The sequence below is a fragment of the Gopherus evgoodei genome, chromosome 3 (genome assembly GCF_007399415.2).
Source record: "Gopherus evgoodei ecotype Sinaloan lineage chromosome 3, rGopEvg1_v1.p, whole genome shotgun sequence".
Classification (NCBI taxonomy): domain Eukaryota; kingdom Metazoa; phylum Chordata; order Testudines; family Testudinidae; genus Gopherus; species Gopherus evgoodei.
The window spans coordinates 3,855,866-3,874,803 of record NC_044324.1 but is presented as its reverse complement, the minus strand read 5'-3'; the positions used below and the strand labels follow the sequence as shown (position 1 = coordinate 3,874,803).

Sequence of the window (18,938 nt, the reverse complement as noted above, 5' to 3'; positions counted from 1 at the left end):
TAGCTTGGCCATTATCATAGGTTTTCGTAGTCTATAGGCCCAAATTCAAGGTGAACATTTGTGAGGGCAGTCTTGTACAGTGAGTATCATGAGCATGCGTTTGAAATTTTTGGACATTATCCCTCTGTATCCGTGCCTGTGTTTACTAAATATGTGTCATCCCTTTGTCTTCATCTCAGCCTGTTATATTACATCTTGCATGCTTGAGTTTTGATTTAGTGATAAGGATAATTGTCTGACTGTTTCATTATGTTCTTAATTAGTATTCCTTCGTTTTAAGAATTTTCAGCATTTGTGTACGTGTTTACAGTAGAAGATTTCAAGTGTAGATAAGCTACTTATTTATAGTAGAATATTTCAAGTGTGAATAGGTTATATATTGACCAGATAGATCACTACGAAGAGGTGATTTGAAAGTGGTGCAAGCAAGAGATGGCGAAAACAACTGAGTGAAGCAGCAGCTAAGAGCTCAAAGCCAATAACATCATTTCTCAAACCACTGGAGAAAACACCTTACCCAACAAAACCCCCGCAACTGCAACAGGTGATATTTCAATGCCAATACCTGAACATGAGGACAGTAGTCAAGGAGCAGATGTGCCAACAGGAACAGATGCAGCAGAAGATCCTGTGTATGGTCAAGAAACTCAACAGCAACAGGAAGACGTAGCAAGAGCAGTTCATGAGTACTACAGGTTTGACTGTGACGGACATCGGAATCATTGGCAAGAGCAATGCTGCCCAAATGCCACCTTTTCTTCAAATTAGTTGTTTAGAAATTCCAAGTAACATTCCATGAGATGTTGATAATCCTGCTTTCCCTACTCGTCTGCTGACGAAAAGCTCTTCCAAATGGTGAGACCCACAAAAGAGACTGGTTATGCTGGAGTATGGAAAAACAATCTCTGTACTGTGCACTCTGCTTCATTTTGAACAAAAGTGCTGCAAATGCATCAGTTCTCTGTGATCAATCAGGATGGAGCATCAGCAGAGGTTGGAGGGAAGTTGAAAGACCAAATACTATCACATGAGAGTTCAATGTCACCCAAAGAAAACTATCAGCCAGTAGGGCAGCATCAGTTGAAAGTTCAGTTGAGAATTTACTCTTGACTGAACTCTCTACAGAAACTAATAACCGGAAAAAACTTCTTGAGCGCACCCTGAATGTCATCCTTTTTCTTTCTGAGCGGAGATTGGCTTTCTTTGGTTCCGTCAATGTGTTGGTGATTGTGCAAATGGAAACTTTCTAGGCATAGTTGAGCTCCTCAGCAAATATGACTCACTTTTATCAGATCATGTTAAACGTGTTTGAGAATTGCGAGAGTGTCAAAAGTGCATGCAAGTCCAGTCTTTCTCCACACGCATACAAAATGAATTTATTGAGCTATATGGATCATTTGTACAAACAATAATTCTTGAAAAAAGAACAGGAGTACGTGTGGCACTTTAGAGACTTAGCCCACGAAAACTTATGCTCAAATAAATTTGTTAGTCGGTGCCACAAGTACTCCTGTTCTTTTTGTGGATACAGACTAACACGGTTGCTACTCTGAAACAATTCTTGAGATTCGCAATGCCAAGTATTTTTCAATCATTGCTGATGTCACTCCAGATTGTTCTGACAAGGAACAGACTACTATGGTTATTTGATATGTTAAGATTGTAGACAGCTCAAAATTTTCAACTGAAGAAAAATTATCAAACAAAAAATATCACGAGAAAAAAAAAAGAAATTGCTGCTTGGGTACTAGCAATTCTAGAAGGTTATTGTTAGATTTTCAAGTCTACATTGGTCAAGCCTATGATAGTGGATCTAATCTGGCTGGGAAATACAAAGGTGTACAAACAGTTCTGCCTGAGCATAATTCAAACTGTATTTTCTCCAGTTGTGAAAACCACACACTAAACCTTGTAGGTGTTGACTGTGCTGAATCATGCACTGAGGCAATTACTTACTTTGGAACTGTTCAGCAAATGTACAATCTCTTCAATAGCAGTTCAGAAAGGTGGGAAATTCTGAAGCAAGATCTTCCTGTTTCACTCCTCGGGATGTCCAATACTAGATGGTCTGCACGGAGGGATGGTGTTCAGCCTGTTGTGCAGCATTTGAATTAAGTGAGAAAGACTTTAAATGAGCGTGAATCTCGCAATCTCACTGCAGAGGCTTGAACTGAACTTCAGTCTATTCAGAAGTACATGCATTCTGAATGCATTCTGATGTCTTCTTCGTGGATGAAGCTACTTACAATGATCCACCAAACTAATCTGGTAACTGAAGCAGGCAATGCTACACCTGATGTTGAGAGGGATAACACGGAAAGTCTTAACAACATTCAACAGATTCATGAACAACAGGTGGCGATCCTAACCGAGTCCAAATTAGTAGCACAGAATATTGGCATTTCATCTGAGTTTTCCACCAATCGCAACTTACCTACTGGATCTGGTGCCGAGCAGCATTATAGGATCAATGTCTTCCTTGTCATCATTGACTCTATTCAATCAGGTCTTGCATGTCAATTTGAGTCACCAACTAATTTGTACCCTTTTGGGGTTTCTTTGGCAATGCAACAGACTGAGTAATGAAGATCTGTTTTCTGCAGCTGAACAATTTCAGCAACAGTAGAACAAAGAAATCTCAAAAGATCTTAGTGACGAGGTCGTCTTCCTCAAACAAATATATTCCATGAACTTTACATTGCATTGCAAGCCAAAGGAATTGCTTCAAGAACTCTCAAACTTGGACTCTCTGGGGTATTTCCTAATATCACAATTGGATTACGTATTTTTGCCAGTTTGTCTGCCTCAGTGGCTTCAGGTGAACGCACCTTTAACGTGTTGAAGCAGGTAAAGAACTATCACTGTTCAACTATGGGACAAGAGTGTTTGAATGGGCTCGCTGTGCTTAATATCCACTGTGACATTGCACTCAGGGGGATAGTGGTTTTGAGCATTGGCCTGCTAAGCCCCGGGTTGTGAGTTCAATCCTTGAGGTGGCCATTTAGGGATCTGAGGCAAAAAATCTGTCTGGAGATTGGTCCTGCTTTGAGCAGGGGGTTCGACTAGATGACCTGAGGTCCCTTCCAACCCTGATAGTCTAGGATTCTATGAGAGCTAGATTTTTCCTCAATAATTAGTGCATTTGCACAGAAAAAGGCTAGAAAAGCATTTGTTAAATAACAAAATTCAAATGATGTCTCACTCATTTTTTGGTGCCTTACTTTGTTTTCATGTGTTGTCATTTTTTATTTTCATTATGGCTAGGGGGGGTCTCAAAAGCTGGAAGTGGCCCGGGCCTCTCTGGACCTCAGAGGGCTTGTATAGGTGCACTGACTTTGCTTTAGAATGACCCAGTATGGATAGCTTTGAAAAGGGTTTCAAATGAAATAAAAATGGTTAGAGAATTTAAACAGCCCTATAAGCTTAACCAGCTTGTTGGGGAGACAATATTGTCGGAACACGAATGTCTCCATGTTGATTCTTTAAGGAAGCAGTCTGTGACTCAGGTACTAGGAAAGACTGGGTTACTGGTTACAGGGATGCAGGGGAGAGCAGGAAAACTCATCTCTTGATATTTTGGGTATGACTTGTAGTCGCTTAGTGGACTTGACATCTGATTCCATGTGGAAGCAGAGGTTGGTTAGGGAAGGACAAAAGAACCTTGAGTCTAACATGCTAGTGAAAATGGATGCAATCTCTTTAAGGCAGAGTCCAGCCTTGGAATTGGTAATGCTTGAGGATCTGAAAACTAGTAAACAAGCTAGCGTCTGTGTTGATGCAAATTACCTGACTGACTTGGGGAAAACAGACTTGCCTGTACCTGTTCGCAAAAAGGACACACCCAGCCGGCCAATGGATTCTGTTCAGCAAAACAGTTCAGATTTTGACCCTACTGGACAGAGAGGAAGGGAAAGATCAAACCTTGCAAATAAAAGCCAGAGGTTAATCCTAAAATACCAGAACCCCAAGGCTTTCAATTTTAACCACTTCCTACGTTAAGGAAGACCCTGAGGTCAAGAAAAAGCTACAAAGATTCAAAAGGAATAGTGAACAAGCTGACCTAAAGAATGATTTGTCTAAACCAAAGGCTTGGCGTGACAAAAAATTGTAAATGCACACTTGTGATAAAACTGAAGTTATTGCTAAGGATTGTAACCAACTTGTTGCCAATACCAAGAACTTGCAAAAATGTACAACGTGCAGGGTTTTTTGGGAAAACCCTTGAACATGTTGCGGGTGATACATAAGAACTCATTATGGTGTAAAAGCCTGCATGGTTATATTGTTTCATTACATGACAACACGCACTATGTTAAAAGGCCTGGTGATACTGATATTTCTCAGTTAGTGCCTGTATCTAATCTTGAAACTGTACACAGCAGAAAAACCACTACAAGCTTCAACTGCTGTGCACAAAGGGAAACTGAAGTACAACACCTCACAGCCTTCATAGTTGAATGTCAGAGTAAGTACCCTTTCAAAGTATCAGGGGGTAGCCCTGCATTTGTAACTTTCACTCTAGGCATCTGAAGAAGTGGGTTTTTTACCCACGAAAGCTTATGCCCAAATAAATCTGTTAGTCTTTAAGGTGCCACCGGACTGCTTGTTGTTAACATAAACACAGCTCATATCAAGGTTGAAAGGTCCTTAAGGTGTATTCAGGACCTCTAATTTCACCCTTCCACACCAGTCTCACAGTGGGGGTATGACGCTTGGCTAGAAAGGGTTAAACATTCTGCAAAATAAGTAACCCACAGAAGATGGGTTGGGAGATAATGTTTGTGTTTTTGTGTATTTATATATGTCTGAGTAGGGTGGACAATGTAATCAACAGTCCTTGTCTATGCTGTATTCTGATCATTCAGAGGTCAAAAGAACATCCTATCATGTAAATGAATTATAAACACGGGACATCTCAGTATTCATCTCTCTTTGAAATGTACTGTGAATGGTGGAGGAACAAGCAAATGGCCTTATGGTAATTTGTATAGCTAAGTACCAGTAATGGACATCCCTCAAAGTCATCCTAATTATATTTGTTCCCTGAGGAATTCCAGCTTGTCAAAAGACATGAAATTGTATAAAAGATCCTTGGGTCCTGATTCTGTCATCTCAGATCTGCTTAGACTGGAGAAGAAAAGGATTTTGTATGTGTTTTTTTCACTACTGAACAGAGAAGAGAGTAATTTTAACAGTTTTATTGGCATCAGAGTTACAGGTATAACCCTGCAGATCAAATGGGATAATAGAGAAGATGAAGATGGACAGCATGAGAGTGTATTCCGATTAGGGAAAGAGGTTCTTCTTTGACGTTGGTTCCATCCTCTCAGCCTGTTCAGTTGGAGTTAATTATCTGAAAGGAGGAAAAAAAATAATCAACCACATCTGACTGTTTCTCAAGAGCTTTCAACAGAGTGGCATCAAAGGCATGGAAGCATGAATGAAGTTGATGCATTATTAAATCTCTAAGCTGGGAAGGCTCCAGGTTGCCAACTCTAAAACTTCAGTTCCTGATAAAAGATTACAGCACATAAATATTTATGTGCAGAACTGGGAACTGGCACAGATTGGCTGGAACAGCTGCCATTAATCTCACTGCCTCTGCAACTTTCCATCTCTTCTGATAGACCTCAAGGCCAGAAAGACCATGAGTTCATTTAGTCTGACCTCCTGTATAACATAGGCTTTAGAATTTCACTGTTACCCTGGCACTGAGCTCGACTTGCGTTTGGCTAAAGCACATTTACCAGAAAGGCATCAAGTCTTGATCTGAAGACATCAAGAGATGGAGCATCCACCGCTTCTCATGGCAATTTAGTCCAATGATTTATCACCCCCCCCTCCCTGTTAAAAATGTGCCTTCATCTCACCCAAGTTCTTTTCTCCCTTCCAAATGCTTCCTGCTTAGCTTCCCCTATTATATATGGTCTTTTTTGGTATTATATAATATTTTAACTATCATCTGTTTAATTCCATAACTATACTACAGAAATCAGACCTGGTTCAGAGAAGCGAAATTCCCAACTCCAACGGTTGGAAGTTGATCCCATGGCTGGAAGTTGAAGCTAGACAAATTCAGACTAGAAATAAGGTGCAAATTTATGACAGGGAGGGTAATTAGCTATTGGAACAATTTATCCAGGGTCCTGGTGGATTCTCCATCACTGACAATTTTAAAACCAAGATGGGATGTTTTTCTAACCGATCTGCCCTAGGAATTATTCTGGGGAGGTTCTATGGCTTGTGTTATCCAGCTGGGCAGACTAGATGAACACAATGGTCCTTTCTGGCCTTGGAATCTATGAATCAAAATGAAGTGTATTACTCCGGCATTGCACGACCTCAGATTCATAGATTTTTAAGGCCAGAAGGGACCACTGTGATCATCTCATATCAGAGGTTCTCAGCACAGCGCTGCAGTCCAAGTGACATCCTCAGGGCCATACAGGTAGTTTTGGATGCGGCCCACAATGGTAAATAGGTTGAGAACCACATTCTTATCGGACCCGCCTGCTTAACCTAGGCCAGAAAGAATCTCTTTCAGTGATCCTTGCATCCTAGTTCAAACTGCAGTTGAAACAGCATCTCTCCTACACAAAGACATTCAATTTTTGATTTAGGACACTACATGCAATGAAGAATTCACCATTTCCCTTGATGAGCTGTTCTAAAGGCAAATTCCCCTCTCTGTTAAAATTTGTCTAGCTTCGTATTCCAGCCACTGGATTTCGTCGTGCCTTTGTCTGCTAGATTAAAGAATCCTTCAGTCTCAGATATGATCTTCCTGTGTAAATATGTCTAGACCACCGCTTCTTAACTTTCTCCCATCAAGGCTAGCAGGGGAGAACATCACATGGGAGAGAGTTGACAGAAGACATGGTTAGGATCCCTTCGCATCTAAGTGAGATTATAGTCTCATGCCAGGTAATGATCAGATCTGGTAACCAACACCCAGATGGAAACACCTGAACATAAATTACAGCAATTCAGTAGGGATAATAATACTGCAAACTGAATCTCAAGTGGAAGAATGCTGAATAGCAATCAATCTGACAGATCCCCTGAAGCAATGCCCTTAGGAGAAGTAGCTTTTGGCTGGTTCGGCCTCGTAGAAGAGATTGGTTTGGGAAAAAACACATGGTTAATGTCATCTATCCACCCTCTCCCATGCTGCAGCCACTATGTGTGAGATGGTTTCTAGCCACACTTTTCGGCATGACTGCAGAGGCCGCATTTAAGAGACATGTCCTGCAGCTGGCTCAGAACAGCTGACATAATTAGAACAAAACAATTGCAAGCAAGACGACTTTGTCTGCAGCGGGGTGTTTCCTCATTGCAGTTTTGTTTCTGTGCAAAGCCAACTTACGTTATTGATCCAGGAAATGTAGGCAGACACCCGGGTGAACACCGTGGGCTTCTGGTAGACGTTACAGCCCGAGGCGGAAACAAAACTGGTTACTCCATGGACATAGTACCCGCCATTCACTAGGCAGTTCAAAGGGCCCCCAGAATCACCCTGCAGAGCAAAGCCAAAGGGCAACAAAACTTGGCACATATTGCAACAAATAGCAATGCTTTGCCCTTTTTAGCACTTTCCAACAGACAACCTCAAAGTGCCTTCAAGGCTCCATGTCTCCCCTTCCCCGGTGAAGTAGGACTATTTCTGAGTGAGGCGATGGGACAGAATGGCCAGTATGAGAATACAGGCATCCTGACCTGTGGAGCTCATTACCAGGGGATGTTGGGAAGACCAAAACTATAAGAGGGTTCATAAAAGAATTAGGTAAGTTCATGGAGGATAGATCCATTAATGACTATTAGCCAAAATGGTCAGGGATGCAACCCCATTGCTCTGGGTGTCCCTAGCCTTTGACTGCCAGAAGCTGCGAGTGGATGACAAGGAATGGATCACTCAATTGCCTGTTCTTTTCATTCCCTCTGAAGCATCTGGCACTGGCCAGCGTTAGAAGACAGGATACTAGGCAAGATGGACCCTTGGTCTGACCCAGTATGGCTGTTCTTATGACAACTCCTCCTGGGCCATCCACTGGTCAATACAACTTCTCTTCCCACAATATATAGGGGAATGTCCGGTGAATTCATTTCTTATCAGCACTCATATAACCCCTGGTGAGTGCGGGCTCTCCCTCTGTGCCCGATCCACAGAGGATACGAGTCTGTTACATCCCCAGCTATCTATCACATGTTGGCTTTTCAGCGTATGCTGCAGCAGCTCCTCCTGCTTTTAGTTCTGGAGGTCCCCAGTTCAGTTCCCGGAGCGTTGATGGTCAGACTAGCAGCACTGCAGCCGGCACATCTACAGTTCATTTGGCACGGCAGCTGCGTGAGGCCTTGTAAGGGGTTACTGCAAAGTAACGCAGCAGCTGGCAAAGCCCCAACGGCAGCCTGACTTTCAAAGACAGAATGCTGAGCTGGAAGTCAGCACAGGAGAAGAGAATGGAAAACCGAGGGTCACTTGGATAATCATTTTTTTCTAGCCCTAACCACCTGGAAAGAGGACAGAGCCAAGTGAACATTGAGGGAGTATGATCACCAGCTTCAACCCACCAACCCAAGTAACATACAATACCCAAGCTTAACCCCTACACAGCACCTCCCTCCCAGGAGACAAAGCGCCCTTCTACAGGGCTATTCATCTGAAAGTGCTTTGGCAAGAAATTGACTAATGGGTGATGCAGAGAGGAAAAATGACCGGCCCGAGATCACACAGCAGGTAAGTAGCAGAGCCAGGAACAAAGCACAGGTCTCCTGACTCCCAGTCCAGTGCCACTCGACCACAATTTAGAAACAATACCCAAGTGTAACTGTTATATATAGCACCTCCCTCCAAGGAGGTGACAAGAGCGGCTGAGACCCTGGGATGCTCTTGCTTGGTTCAATCACACGGCAGTTACCTGGCACCCAGAGCGTGTACCGTCACCTCCGGCACACACCATGGTGTTCTTGACCGTGGAGCCCCAGTAAGCGTAACTGGAGCAGGTACTGTAAGAGACGACGGGAAGTGATGCTTGCTGCAGGATTTGAGCCAGCTGCCCATTAGCTGCACAAAACACATTAGAGACCCGGGGTTAGTTTACAAGGACGAGGATCCGTTTTCCCCCCAGACACCTGGGGTGAAGTTCTGGGCTGCAGGATCAAATGCAACCAACTTCGGTATCTAGAATCTCTTTATATTTTCTTACTCGTTGGCCGACTTCTTATCCAATATATGAGCTTTGCTGTGCAAATCCCTCCCCTGTTATGGAGTTATGGCCATAAAACTTGGCTGGGAATTTGCTTTCAATAAGCTCTGAAGCAAGGGATTGGAATCAGTCTGGCGTTATGGACACATCTCAGGATCCCCAAATTATCGGTCATTTACTGGGCCTGATTCTGAGCTCATTTTTATTAGTGTAAATTACATGCAACTTCAAGAGTTTGACACCCAGTGTTAAGATCAGAATGAGGCCCAGCAGTTCTTAAATTTGCTTTAGTCTTGTGCATTTTCTGGAAAAGCAGGAGTTTCTAAAGGCTGCACTGGTCCTGGATACCACAGCAAAGTGAGAATGCAGGATGACCCCACATTTCCCAGAGTGTTCTCAGGGCTCATCTGAATGAGTGAGCAGATCTCCAAAGGGCAGCTGACTGCAGCTCTGACACTCCTCCATAGCATGTCCTGACTTAGCTGCTGCAGCCGGGAACAGCATTGTCCTGCATGTCAGGTTGTTTTGCAAAACCATCGAGGAGGAATGAAGTGAGGCCAAGCTCCCTCTGGAGGGAGAACAAAAAGGGTTTAGATCTTATGCACCAAACTACAGACCGGGGTGGAATCCTGGTCCCGTAGAATGGCAAAACTCCCAATAGGGCCAAAATTTCACATAGGTCTTGTGTAACAAGTGATACTTTGGCACAATCTATGGCACATTCAGTGGGAAGGACTTTGCAAACCATTAACAAAGCCATGGGTCGCAACAGCTCTGAGTGGTCACCACTGTTTTATACAGGTGGAAACTGAGGCACGGAATGGTCCGGGGTCTGTTCAAACTTTCAGGAAGTTTGGGGGCAAACCAGGGATGCTAGTCACATCCAAGCCCCACCCACCTGCAAACCTGTGCCCTCAATCACTAGGCTGGAATGTTACTGAATTACGGCACTTACTCCTGGTCAAGCCCCAGCCAGTGATGTAGCAAGGATTGTTGTTTGGCAGAATCTCGCCTGAACTGGGCAGAGCGCCCAGCTTCACATAGCTGTTCAGAGACGCACTCTGGGAGAGGCGGAGCAGAGCGATGTCGTAGCTGCAGAGGAACAAAGGAAACCGCGTCAAATGGCCTTTCAAAAATGGGTGCAAATGGGCTGCATTTAAGTGACCTCGCTGTTGCTGATGGTAAAACCTAGGCTGGGGCTTTCAAAGGAGGGGAGGGATAGCTCAGTGGTTTGAGCATTGGTCTGATAAAGCCAGGGTTATGGAGTTCAATCCTGGAGGGGGCCATTTAGGGAACTGAGGTAAAAATCTGTTAGCAGGTTAGTCTAGATAACCTTTTGAGGTCCCTTCCAACCCTGATATTCCATGATTCTATGAAAGGAGCCCCAATCAATTGAAAGCAGGGGGTGGGACCACCATGTTGCGTGAACACTTGACAAAATTACTGTACTTCATGACGGATGCTGGCGGGTGGGGTTATGTCATTCAATTTTTTCAAAAATTGCTACAGACCTCAAAATTTACACCATGGACACGTTGCTGATCCTGATCAAAAGCCAGTTGGAGCTGGGCACCAAACTCTTTGCTCTTTCGAACAACCGAGCCCTAATGTCTCAAAGAATGCACAGAAAGGGCTGACTTCTGAGTCCCTTCCTCAGGTACATTCCCACCGAAGGACAGCACAGAGGACTGAATGAGGACCCAGCACTGGGCCTTGTATTATTAAGCAGATGCTTGATCAGATAGCAAAATACCTGTGCTCACTGCCAGCCCAACCCAGAAGCATTCAGTACCATCAGAAGCCCAGCTCCCCAGCGGCTAGTCTGAGGGAGGATCCTTACTTTTTCCATACAGACCGTCTTGGGTAACAATATGCAGGCCCAAGTGCTACCATGATACCCACTGGAGTTGTATGAAGACACTGGCCAAACTGGAGTCTGCTTTCCCCATCTGCAAACACTGGTCTGCCTGTGCAACTCTACCTCCTTAGCCCCTGGTCTGAATCTATCGTACCAGCGAAGAACACTATGGAGTGGTACCTGCTCCAAGATATCCATTTGGCTTCTGATTTTTGAATACTGTCTATACTGGGTGCCTGCCAGCTCAGGCTGTACATTACTGAGCATCTCAGGAGGAAGGGTGCTCCAAGTGCAGAGCATTCTGATTTCTTCAGCTGCATGTAAGGAGCTTGGACTTTGTGACCTTAGATGTGAAATCCCTTAATCGAGCCATGCAGGCGGCTGGTGTGAAAAAGGAGGCGCCTTACCCAGCAGCGACGTTGTTGCTGTTCCAAGAAGAATGGATGAACTTGCTCGCCACGCTCAAATACTGCTCCGTGCCATCATTCTGATTCAGGTTGTACTCACCGACGACCACCCGGAAAGTCAAGGACCTATGAATAAGAGGAACAACTTGTGATGTGTTGTAAGGTGCCAACTTGGCATCGATCCCCCTTCACCCCCAAGTCCTGACGGCATCGTGAGGCCACTGGAATGTGAGCCAGTCCTCCTCTCTCTACTTCTGAGGGGAAGAGGGCTGAACATAATGTTAATAACTAACCCATCTATAGCTCTCTCTCATCAGATCTTCACAATCTTTGATGTATTTATCCTTGCAACATCTCTGGGGGGTAGGGAAGTATTACTGACTCCATTTTATAGATGAGGAACTGAGACCTGGAGAGGCTAAATGACTTGCCTAAGGTCACACAAGAAGTCTGTGGCAGAGCAGAGCAGAGAACCAAATCCTGGTCTCCCAAGTTGCAGACTAGTGCCTTAACCACTTGTCCATCCTTCCCCTGAGTAGAAATTGCTATACTGGATCAGATCCAGGAACTCATTGAAGATTGAGTACAGGCCTCAGGACTGGGCCTTGAATTATTAAATAGATGCAAGATAAAAAGTAACAAAATCCTGTCTGCAAGGCCAGGACCAGATGCTCCAGATGAAAGTTCAAGAAACCCTGTAACGGGCAATTAAGGAAATAAGCTGCACAATGGGCATTTTTCTGCCTAACTTTGGACCTGGCTGAAGTTTTTCCATCGAAACGTAATCTCATAAAAATCACAGAAATGAAAAAAGTTTAAGAGGTCATCTAGCCCAGCAGTTCTCAAACTGTGGGAGACAACCCTGTTTTCATGGGGTCACCAGGGCTGGCGTTTGACTTGCTGGGGCAGGGGGCTGAAGCCTGAGCCCCACAGGCTTCAGCCCTGAGTGGCAGGACTCAAGCTTCACTAGCCTTAGGGGTCAAAGTTTTTCCTAATATCCATTTGGATGAAAGGCAGCTTTTTTTTTTTGTGCCTAAAACTAAAATTTGAGGTGAAAAATTATTTTCCATTAAATTTTCCAGTCTCCCCAGTGAAAACCCAAGAATTTTCACTGAAAATGGTTTTAGGAAAAGCAATTTTAAAAAACACGATTTTGGTTTTTCTATAAAAATGTGGAAATTCTGACAAAATACTGAGGGAAAATAAAAGAACGATATACATTTCTTGGGAAAATAATTAGCAGTTTTCAGCTGGCTCTAGCTAACATCCCCTAGAAACACTTGGTGGTTGGATTCTGCCCTGCAGCAGGAGCATGAGAGAAGAGGTGTGTGTTTTGGCACACTGAGGCCCCACCATGAAGGCGGATGAGTTACTTAAGTCATGTTTGGATCTGATGCGCTAAGAGCTACCAACATTGCATTGATGGTAGTTTCAGATGCTGCATGGAATGGACAGAGTTACACACAGGAGACTGCGTCTGTAACACGCTGTGTGCGTGCTACAGGTACTGGCTAGGGTTAGAGGAGGCTTAACCCTCCCATCCCCCCTGCCCAAATCTCTCTGTTCAGCCATGCCAGGGCAGGGTGTCGCAGGGGGAGGGTCCTGCCTACGCACTAGATGATTCCCAGCAAGTGGAGCTAGATTCCTCAGTCCCAGCAGGGATTGCTGGCTCCTGAGCAGTGCTCCTTAGGAATGGGAAAGAGGGGATCCTGAGGTGATTATGGGGGAGAAGGGGAGTCCCAAAGGAAGAGGAATCCTGAGACCCTGCATCCAATGGCGCCTGGGCCAGGAAAGGGGAGGGCACCACCTGCCTGCGAAGACACGTCTCATGTGATGCTCACAAATTCAGAGCCCACCCCAGCATTGAGAGCCAACGGGTCAGAGCAGGGAGCCGGGCCCAGCCTTGCAGGACAGGTGCAGCCGTGGCGGGGTGAGAGTGGGGCAGGCGGGCTCCTCCCCCTCCTCCTAATATTTTCACCAGCCACCTATGGCAACAGGTTCCCCCTGTGCTGATCCTCAGAGGATAGGAGTTGTCACAGCCCCTAGCTACAGAGCCTTGAGTCTTTCACTCAAGCTGTAGCAGCTCATGCTTTCAGTTCTGGAGGACTCTGGTTCAGTCCCCGGTGTGTTGGCCGTCACACATGCTCAAGCAATGTCCACCCATGAGGATGCATGAAGGGCAGCCAAGAAAGCTGCAGGCATACAACAGATGTCCAGAATAATGAGATGATAATGTAGCATGTAATGATGTATGGTTTAACCATATCCTGCTGGCCACCCTCTTTAAATAGCAGATAGGAACGGCCTAATGCTCCATTAGTAGAAATGCATCAGCCAGAATTTCTCTGGGTCTGAACTGATCTCAAGGCCGTAACAGATCTTTGAGGGTCACCATTTTGTTGTAGGTTTAGCATTTTAAAACAAGTAAGAGAATGCCATGATTGTTTTCTTTTGCATGGCAACTGAATGTTCCTCTTCAAAATGTTCTGTGTAAATTAATTCTGTTTTGTGTGTGAACGAGGAATGTGTGGGTTAAGAGATAAGTGTGAAGGCCATCGCTGAACCAGAGTCAGACGCAAGGAGGCTGCAACACACCCCTATTGAAATGTCAGAGGAGGGCAGATTGACGACTCTAAAGATGAGGCACATCAATGGGGACAAGACAGCATGGGGTAACTCCTTGAGAGACTTGATAAAAGAACAAGATAAATTGTCTTTTTCGTCCTTTAAGAAAACAAGCACTTGTCAAACAATTGATTACAGCATGACAGTTCAAAACTCATTGGTCCCAATGAAGGAAAAATCACTATATAACAGGGTGCCTTGCCATGAAACTTTGGATTCGTTCTGCCAAGACTTCCCCAGAACATCGTGTCGCAACTGACAGAACCTGGCTCCTACCTCCCCGTGATCAACCTAGCTGGCCACTAGATTGATCCAGACACTGGACTGGTAACTATAACATCAACTGGTGGGACGGTGTGTGTGTAGGGTGTGACTGATTGCATATGCTAATTGTTGTATCTTCAATCATTGCGGAATATTGCCTTTCCCCCTGAAAAAGACCCTGTGTACTTCTTATAAGCATAACACTCATCCTCTGCTAAAAGCACCCCACTGCATCTTCTCCTTGGCTTCAGATAGCAACTCCCCTCCTTGCCTGGTGCATTGCCAGTTCCCACTCCTGCTTTAGACCCTTACCCCTCATCTGATTAAAAAGTCTCTTTAATGGGCAGATAAACCAACCAACCACCATGGTCTCCATTACCTGTCCACGCAGTGAGCTGCAGTCATCACCCAGTTCTGCCTCACCAACGTCCCACCGCAGGTATGATACCATTGTCCACCAGAGTAATACTGGAGGGAAATCTAGATTTTGGGTGATGAAAGGAAAAGAGATAATAAGACAGCAAATATCATAATGCCACTATATAAATGCACACTACACATCCACATCTTGAATATCATGTGCAGTTCTGGTTGCCCCATCTCAAATAAAAGATGTATTAGAAATGGAAAGGTACAGAGAAGGGTAACAAAAACGATTAGGGGTATAGAACAGCTTCCACATGAGGAAAGAATAGAAAGACTTTGGACTGTTCATCTTAGACAAGAGATGACTAAGGGGCGATATGATAGAGGTCTATAAAATCATGAACGGTGTGGAGAAAGAGTGTTATTTACCCCTTTACATAAACGCAAGAACGTGGGGACTTCCAATGAAATGAATAGGTGGCAGGCTTAAAAACAAACCAAAGGAAGCACTTCTTCACACAACGCCTGGTCAACCTGTGGAACTCATTGCCAGAGGATGTTGTGAAGGCCAAAACTATAACTGGATTTTAAAAAAAGAATTAGATAAGGTCATGGAGGATATTAGCCAAGATGGTCAGGGATGCAACCTCATGCTCCATGTTTCCCTCAGTCTCACTGCCAGATGGCGGGACTGGATGACAGGAGATGGATCACTCAATAATTGCCCTGTTCTGTTCATTCTTCTTGAAGCATCTGGCATTGGCCATTGTTAGAAGACAGGATACCTGGTCAGATGGACCATTGGTCTGGCCCAGCATGGCCATTCTTATGTTCTCATGGTGGAAGAGGAGAGCTGTATTTTAAAGAGGAAATATCTCACAAAGGAAGCAACACCTCTCACCACCGCAAAGTGAATGTGCATCAGGTGCATGAAGAAAGTCTTGCTTCTGTATGCACCAGGCACATCACATTATCTGGTTTAAGCATTGGGCCACGGTTTATGGACTTGGTCTAAGCAGAACGTGCCCTACTGATAGTGGGGCTGAAGTAGCTGGCTGGGGCTCTGGACACATTACCTAGTGAAAAACAAAAAACAAAACAAAAAAAAGCCATCAGACAAGAAGCTAAGGGCTGACTGGTCAGGGCTGGGGTCCACATGGAGGCATTTCTCACAAAGCTGGACTGGCAATGTGGCCTTGTGCCAAGGCAGTAACAGCAAAGAATAGAGATGCCCACTTTAGATGCCCATCATCCCAGACTCACGCACACCCCTCTCTCACCCCATGATAGGCTCAAGTGAGAGATGGGTCCAAGCCTTGAAGTTCAGGTCAGTCTCTGGATTTCTCCAGGTTGGGAATTCCAGTTTGAGTCAATCTTTCCTCTTTGTTATACTAAATGCTTCTCTTACAGGCAGCTTTGGTGTTGACATGCACATTGTACAACACAGCTTGGGCTTTAGAATTGGCAAAGGCAAATCCCACATGGCTTCCCCAAGAAGGAAAACCATAAACCTTTGGCTTTCAGTGATTCAGCTGCTATTTCCCCCTGCGAGCAGCTAATCTGCACACTCAGGTATTATGTAGGCTGTTCCATCTCTGCACACCCTCCTTGGGTTGTTACTGGGAGGACAGTTAGATGGAGAAGGGACTTAGAAGTTGACTTTGTACCCACCTGTGATGGCCATGCACCGCGCTGTGCATTACTACCCCCAACAACGCGCCCATTGTCTTCCAGCGACTCTTCCAAGCAGTGTCCTTCAGAAGTAAAGGAGGAACAACATCTGGAATAGCTTCTGTGTATTGCAGGAGGAACCCCGAATCCCGTCACGTCTCTGTTTCCACCATAGGACAGGAGACTAGACTTGCTTTTACTCCTTTTCTCGCGGAGCCAGGAAATGTTCTCTAACTCCTCCGAGATAGAGTTTGAGAAGTGAAACAAAGCGCTCTGAGTGCCAGGCATCCCAGCTTTAAAGAGGGGGGGGGGCAGATGTTCAACCTTATTTAGCACCCACAGTGGGGGCCAGTTTTCCAGGAGAACTGCACACATATTGTGTGTGGACCTCTTGAAAGTCTGAAGTGCCCCAATGGGAAATGTGAGGAGCAGCTAGGGTGACCAGATGTTCCGATTTTATAGGGACAGTCCCAATTTTTGGGTCTCTCTCTTATATAGGCTCCTATTACCCTCCAACCCCATCCAGACAGCAAGTGTGAAAAATCGGGTCACCCTAGGAGCAGAGCAACTTTGAAAACTGAGAGGCCCCTGGTGACTAGGGAAGAGATTAATTTCTGGAGGCAAAATGGACATCTCTTATAAGGCAATGGAGGTTTTTCTTCATGTAGATGACTGCCCAGTGCAGCAAAACCAGCCACAGCAAACCACATTTCAGTGAAGACTTCTGTCCTAGCTTAGATTGCAGTGGATCTCCCCTGCTTATCTCTATTCTGGATGTGCCCCTCCAGCTACCTCTTTGGGGTGGAGATTTTTATTGTCTAGGTACCTAGGCTGGTTGAGGCCTCTAGTTGCTACTGCAACATATGGTAACATATGGCATATATGGTAACCAATAAGTCTCTTAGCACCAGAATGCAAGACATCACCGCCTCAAACAAAAAAAAACCCCACCCTACTTACCACAGAGGACAAAGACAGCGAGGAGGAGTAGTTTCAGCATCATGAGCGAATGGCAGGGACCACCTCAGTCACTCCACTTCCTGTATGCTTCTTGGTCTTGTCTCTCATAATATGGCTGGTGTTAAATAGATTCCTATGGGGAGGAGGGGATGGGAAGAAATGCAGGTGATTTGGAAATACAAACAAAACTCCTTTTCTAACAAAACATCTGTTTCATTCTTGGTTCCAGCGATGGTCAAGGCTGAGACCTGGCATTGAGGGCGCCAGATGCCAATAAACTCTCTGGAGAGTATTAAAAAAAGATTGTTTTACAAATCTAGAATGTGCTCTGAGAAATTAGAAGTGCAGAATCAAGTGAGCTGGGGATGGGGAGTGCCTGAACAACAAGCTTGGGACCAGTTTTTCCATAGCTGTGCCTCCTCTTGACCTCAGCTGGAGTTGTGGGTGCTAAGGATTAGGGCAAGAATTCAATTTTTCAAAAAAAGAAGGTGTTTTTTTGCTCTGCTTCAGGACAAAAGGAGACCTTTTGAAATTTTTCATGGAAAACAACACGAAGGCCTTCTGCTTGACTAGCCAATAGCCCCGTTGTCAGGATATGCACCTGGGATGCGAGAGACTCAACTTTAAGCCCTTGCTCTGCCTGATTTGGAGCAGCTGGGGTTTTCAGAAGATTGAAAGGAGTTTGGTGCCCTAAACCCACTGAAATCCAGTAGATGATGGGTGTTCTTCTCCCTTAGGATACTTCGAAAAATTCTCAGTAGGAGACCTAGGGGGAGGCACCTTCAGGGCTTGGAGAACCAGAGACATACACATGATCAAGCAAAAGATCAGTTGAGGAAGCCTACAAGGGGCACTTAGGAATTCTTGTCCCTTATCCCACATACCCCAACACAGAGCGTACATGACTAACAAGATTCAATACACCTATTCTCTGCCTTGCTCTACTGTACTAGATCTTCACGTATCCTCCGCTAGAATCTAGTTTCTCTTTAATAGCCAGGTCTGCACGTAAAACTGGCAGAGCAGACCCTCACAGCCCAAGTGTTCCCCGGACACTTACAATATGGTTGAAGTTTCTTGTGTGGATTGGACCAATGTGCGTTGACCGCACCTTTAACATGGACAAGGCTTTGGCCCAGTTACATAAACCCCAACTAAAATCCTTTCTATATTACACATTATACTTGCATTACGACAGGCCAAGTGAAAGCTGTATTTGTACCACAGGGCCTCGGAGCCTTGTTTGGCTCTGTTCTGTGAGTTATAGATAGATCATGACCGGATAACCATTTTACATGTTTCCTATTGATATGACCATCATGCTGTTTTGCAGCCTGAAAACTTCCATCTTCCTTTGTGTTTGGGGAGCTGTTGCGATAAACACATGGGATTGTGGCCATTGGAAAGCAGCTGTAATTGGGTCACAAAGTGTGCTGTTGGCAACATGTTCTTATGCAGCCCACTGGAGAGCGTACATTACGCATCCCCGGCTATACAAGAAGGCCCTTTTGTGCCAAGCTACAGAGGCTCACACTTTCAGCTCTGGAGATCCCCGACATCTGCCATCCCACTGAGACACCTTCC

General features: G+C 44.9%; 1 protein-coding gene across 2 annotated transcripts; it reads right to left on the bottom strand.

Moving 5' to 3' along the window:
- Nucleotides 1-5,141: 5,141 nt before the first annotated feature.
- CELA1 (chymotrypsin like elastase 1) lies at nt 5,142-16,712 on the bottom strand. 2 transcript variants are annotated; one of them, XM_030554556.1, is made up of 7 exons: nt 16,395-16,712; nt 14,737-14,837; nt 11,469-11,594; nt 10,159-10,295; nt 8,916-9,061; nt 7,367-7,516; nt 5,142-5,353 (listed from the first exon to the last, which is right to left on the bottom strand). In XM_030554556.1, exons 1-7 carry the CDS (start codon nt 16,680-16,682, stop codon nt 5,336-5,338), a joined length of 966 nt encoding a protein of 321 aa, XP_030410416.1. In that variant the 5' UTR covers nt 16,683-16,712; the 3' UTR covers nt 5,142-5,335. The 2 variants fall into 2 exon arrangements, with proteins under 2 accessions (XP_030410416.1, XP_030410415.1); XM_030554555.1 differs by lacking the exon at nt 5,142-5,353 and having other exon boundaries at nt 7,327-7,516.
- Nucleotides 16,713-18,938: the final 2,226 nt, after the last annotated feature.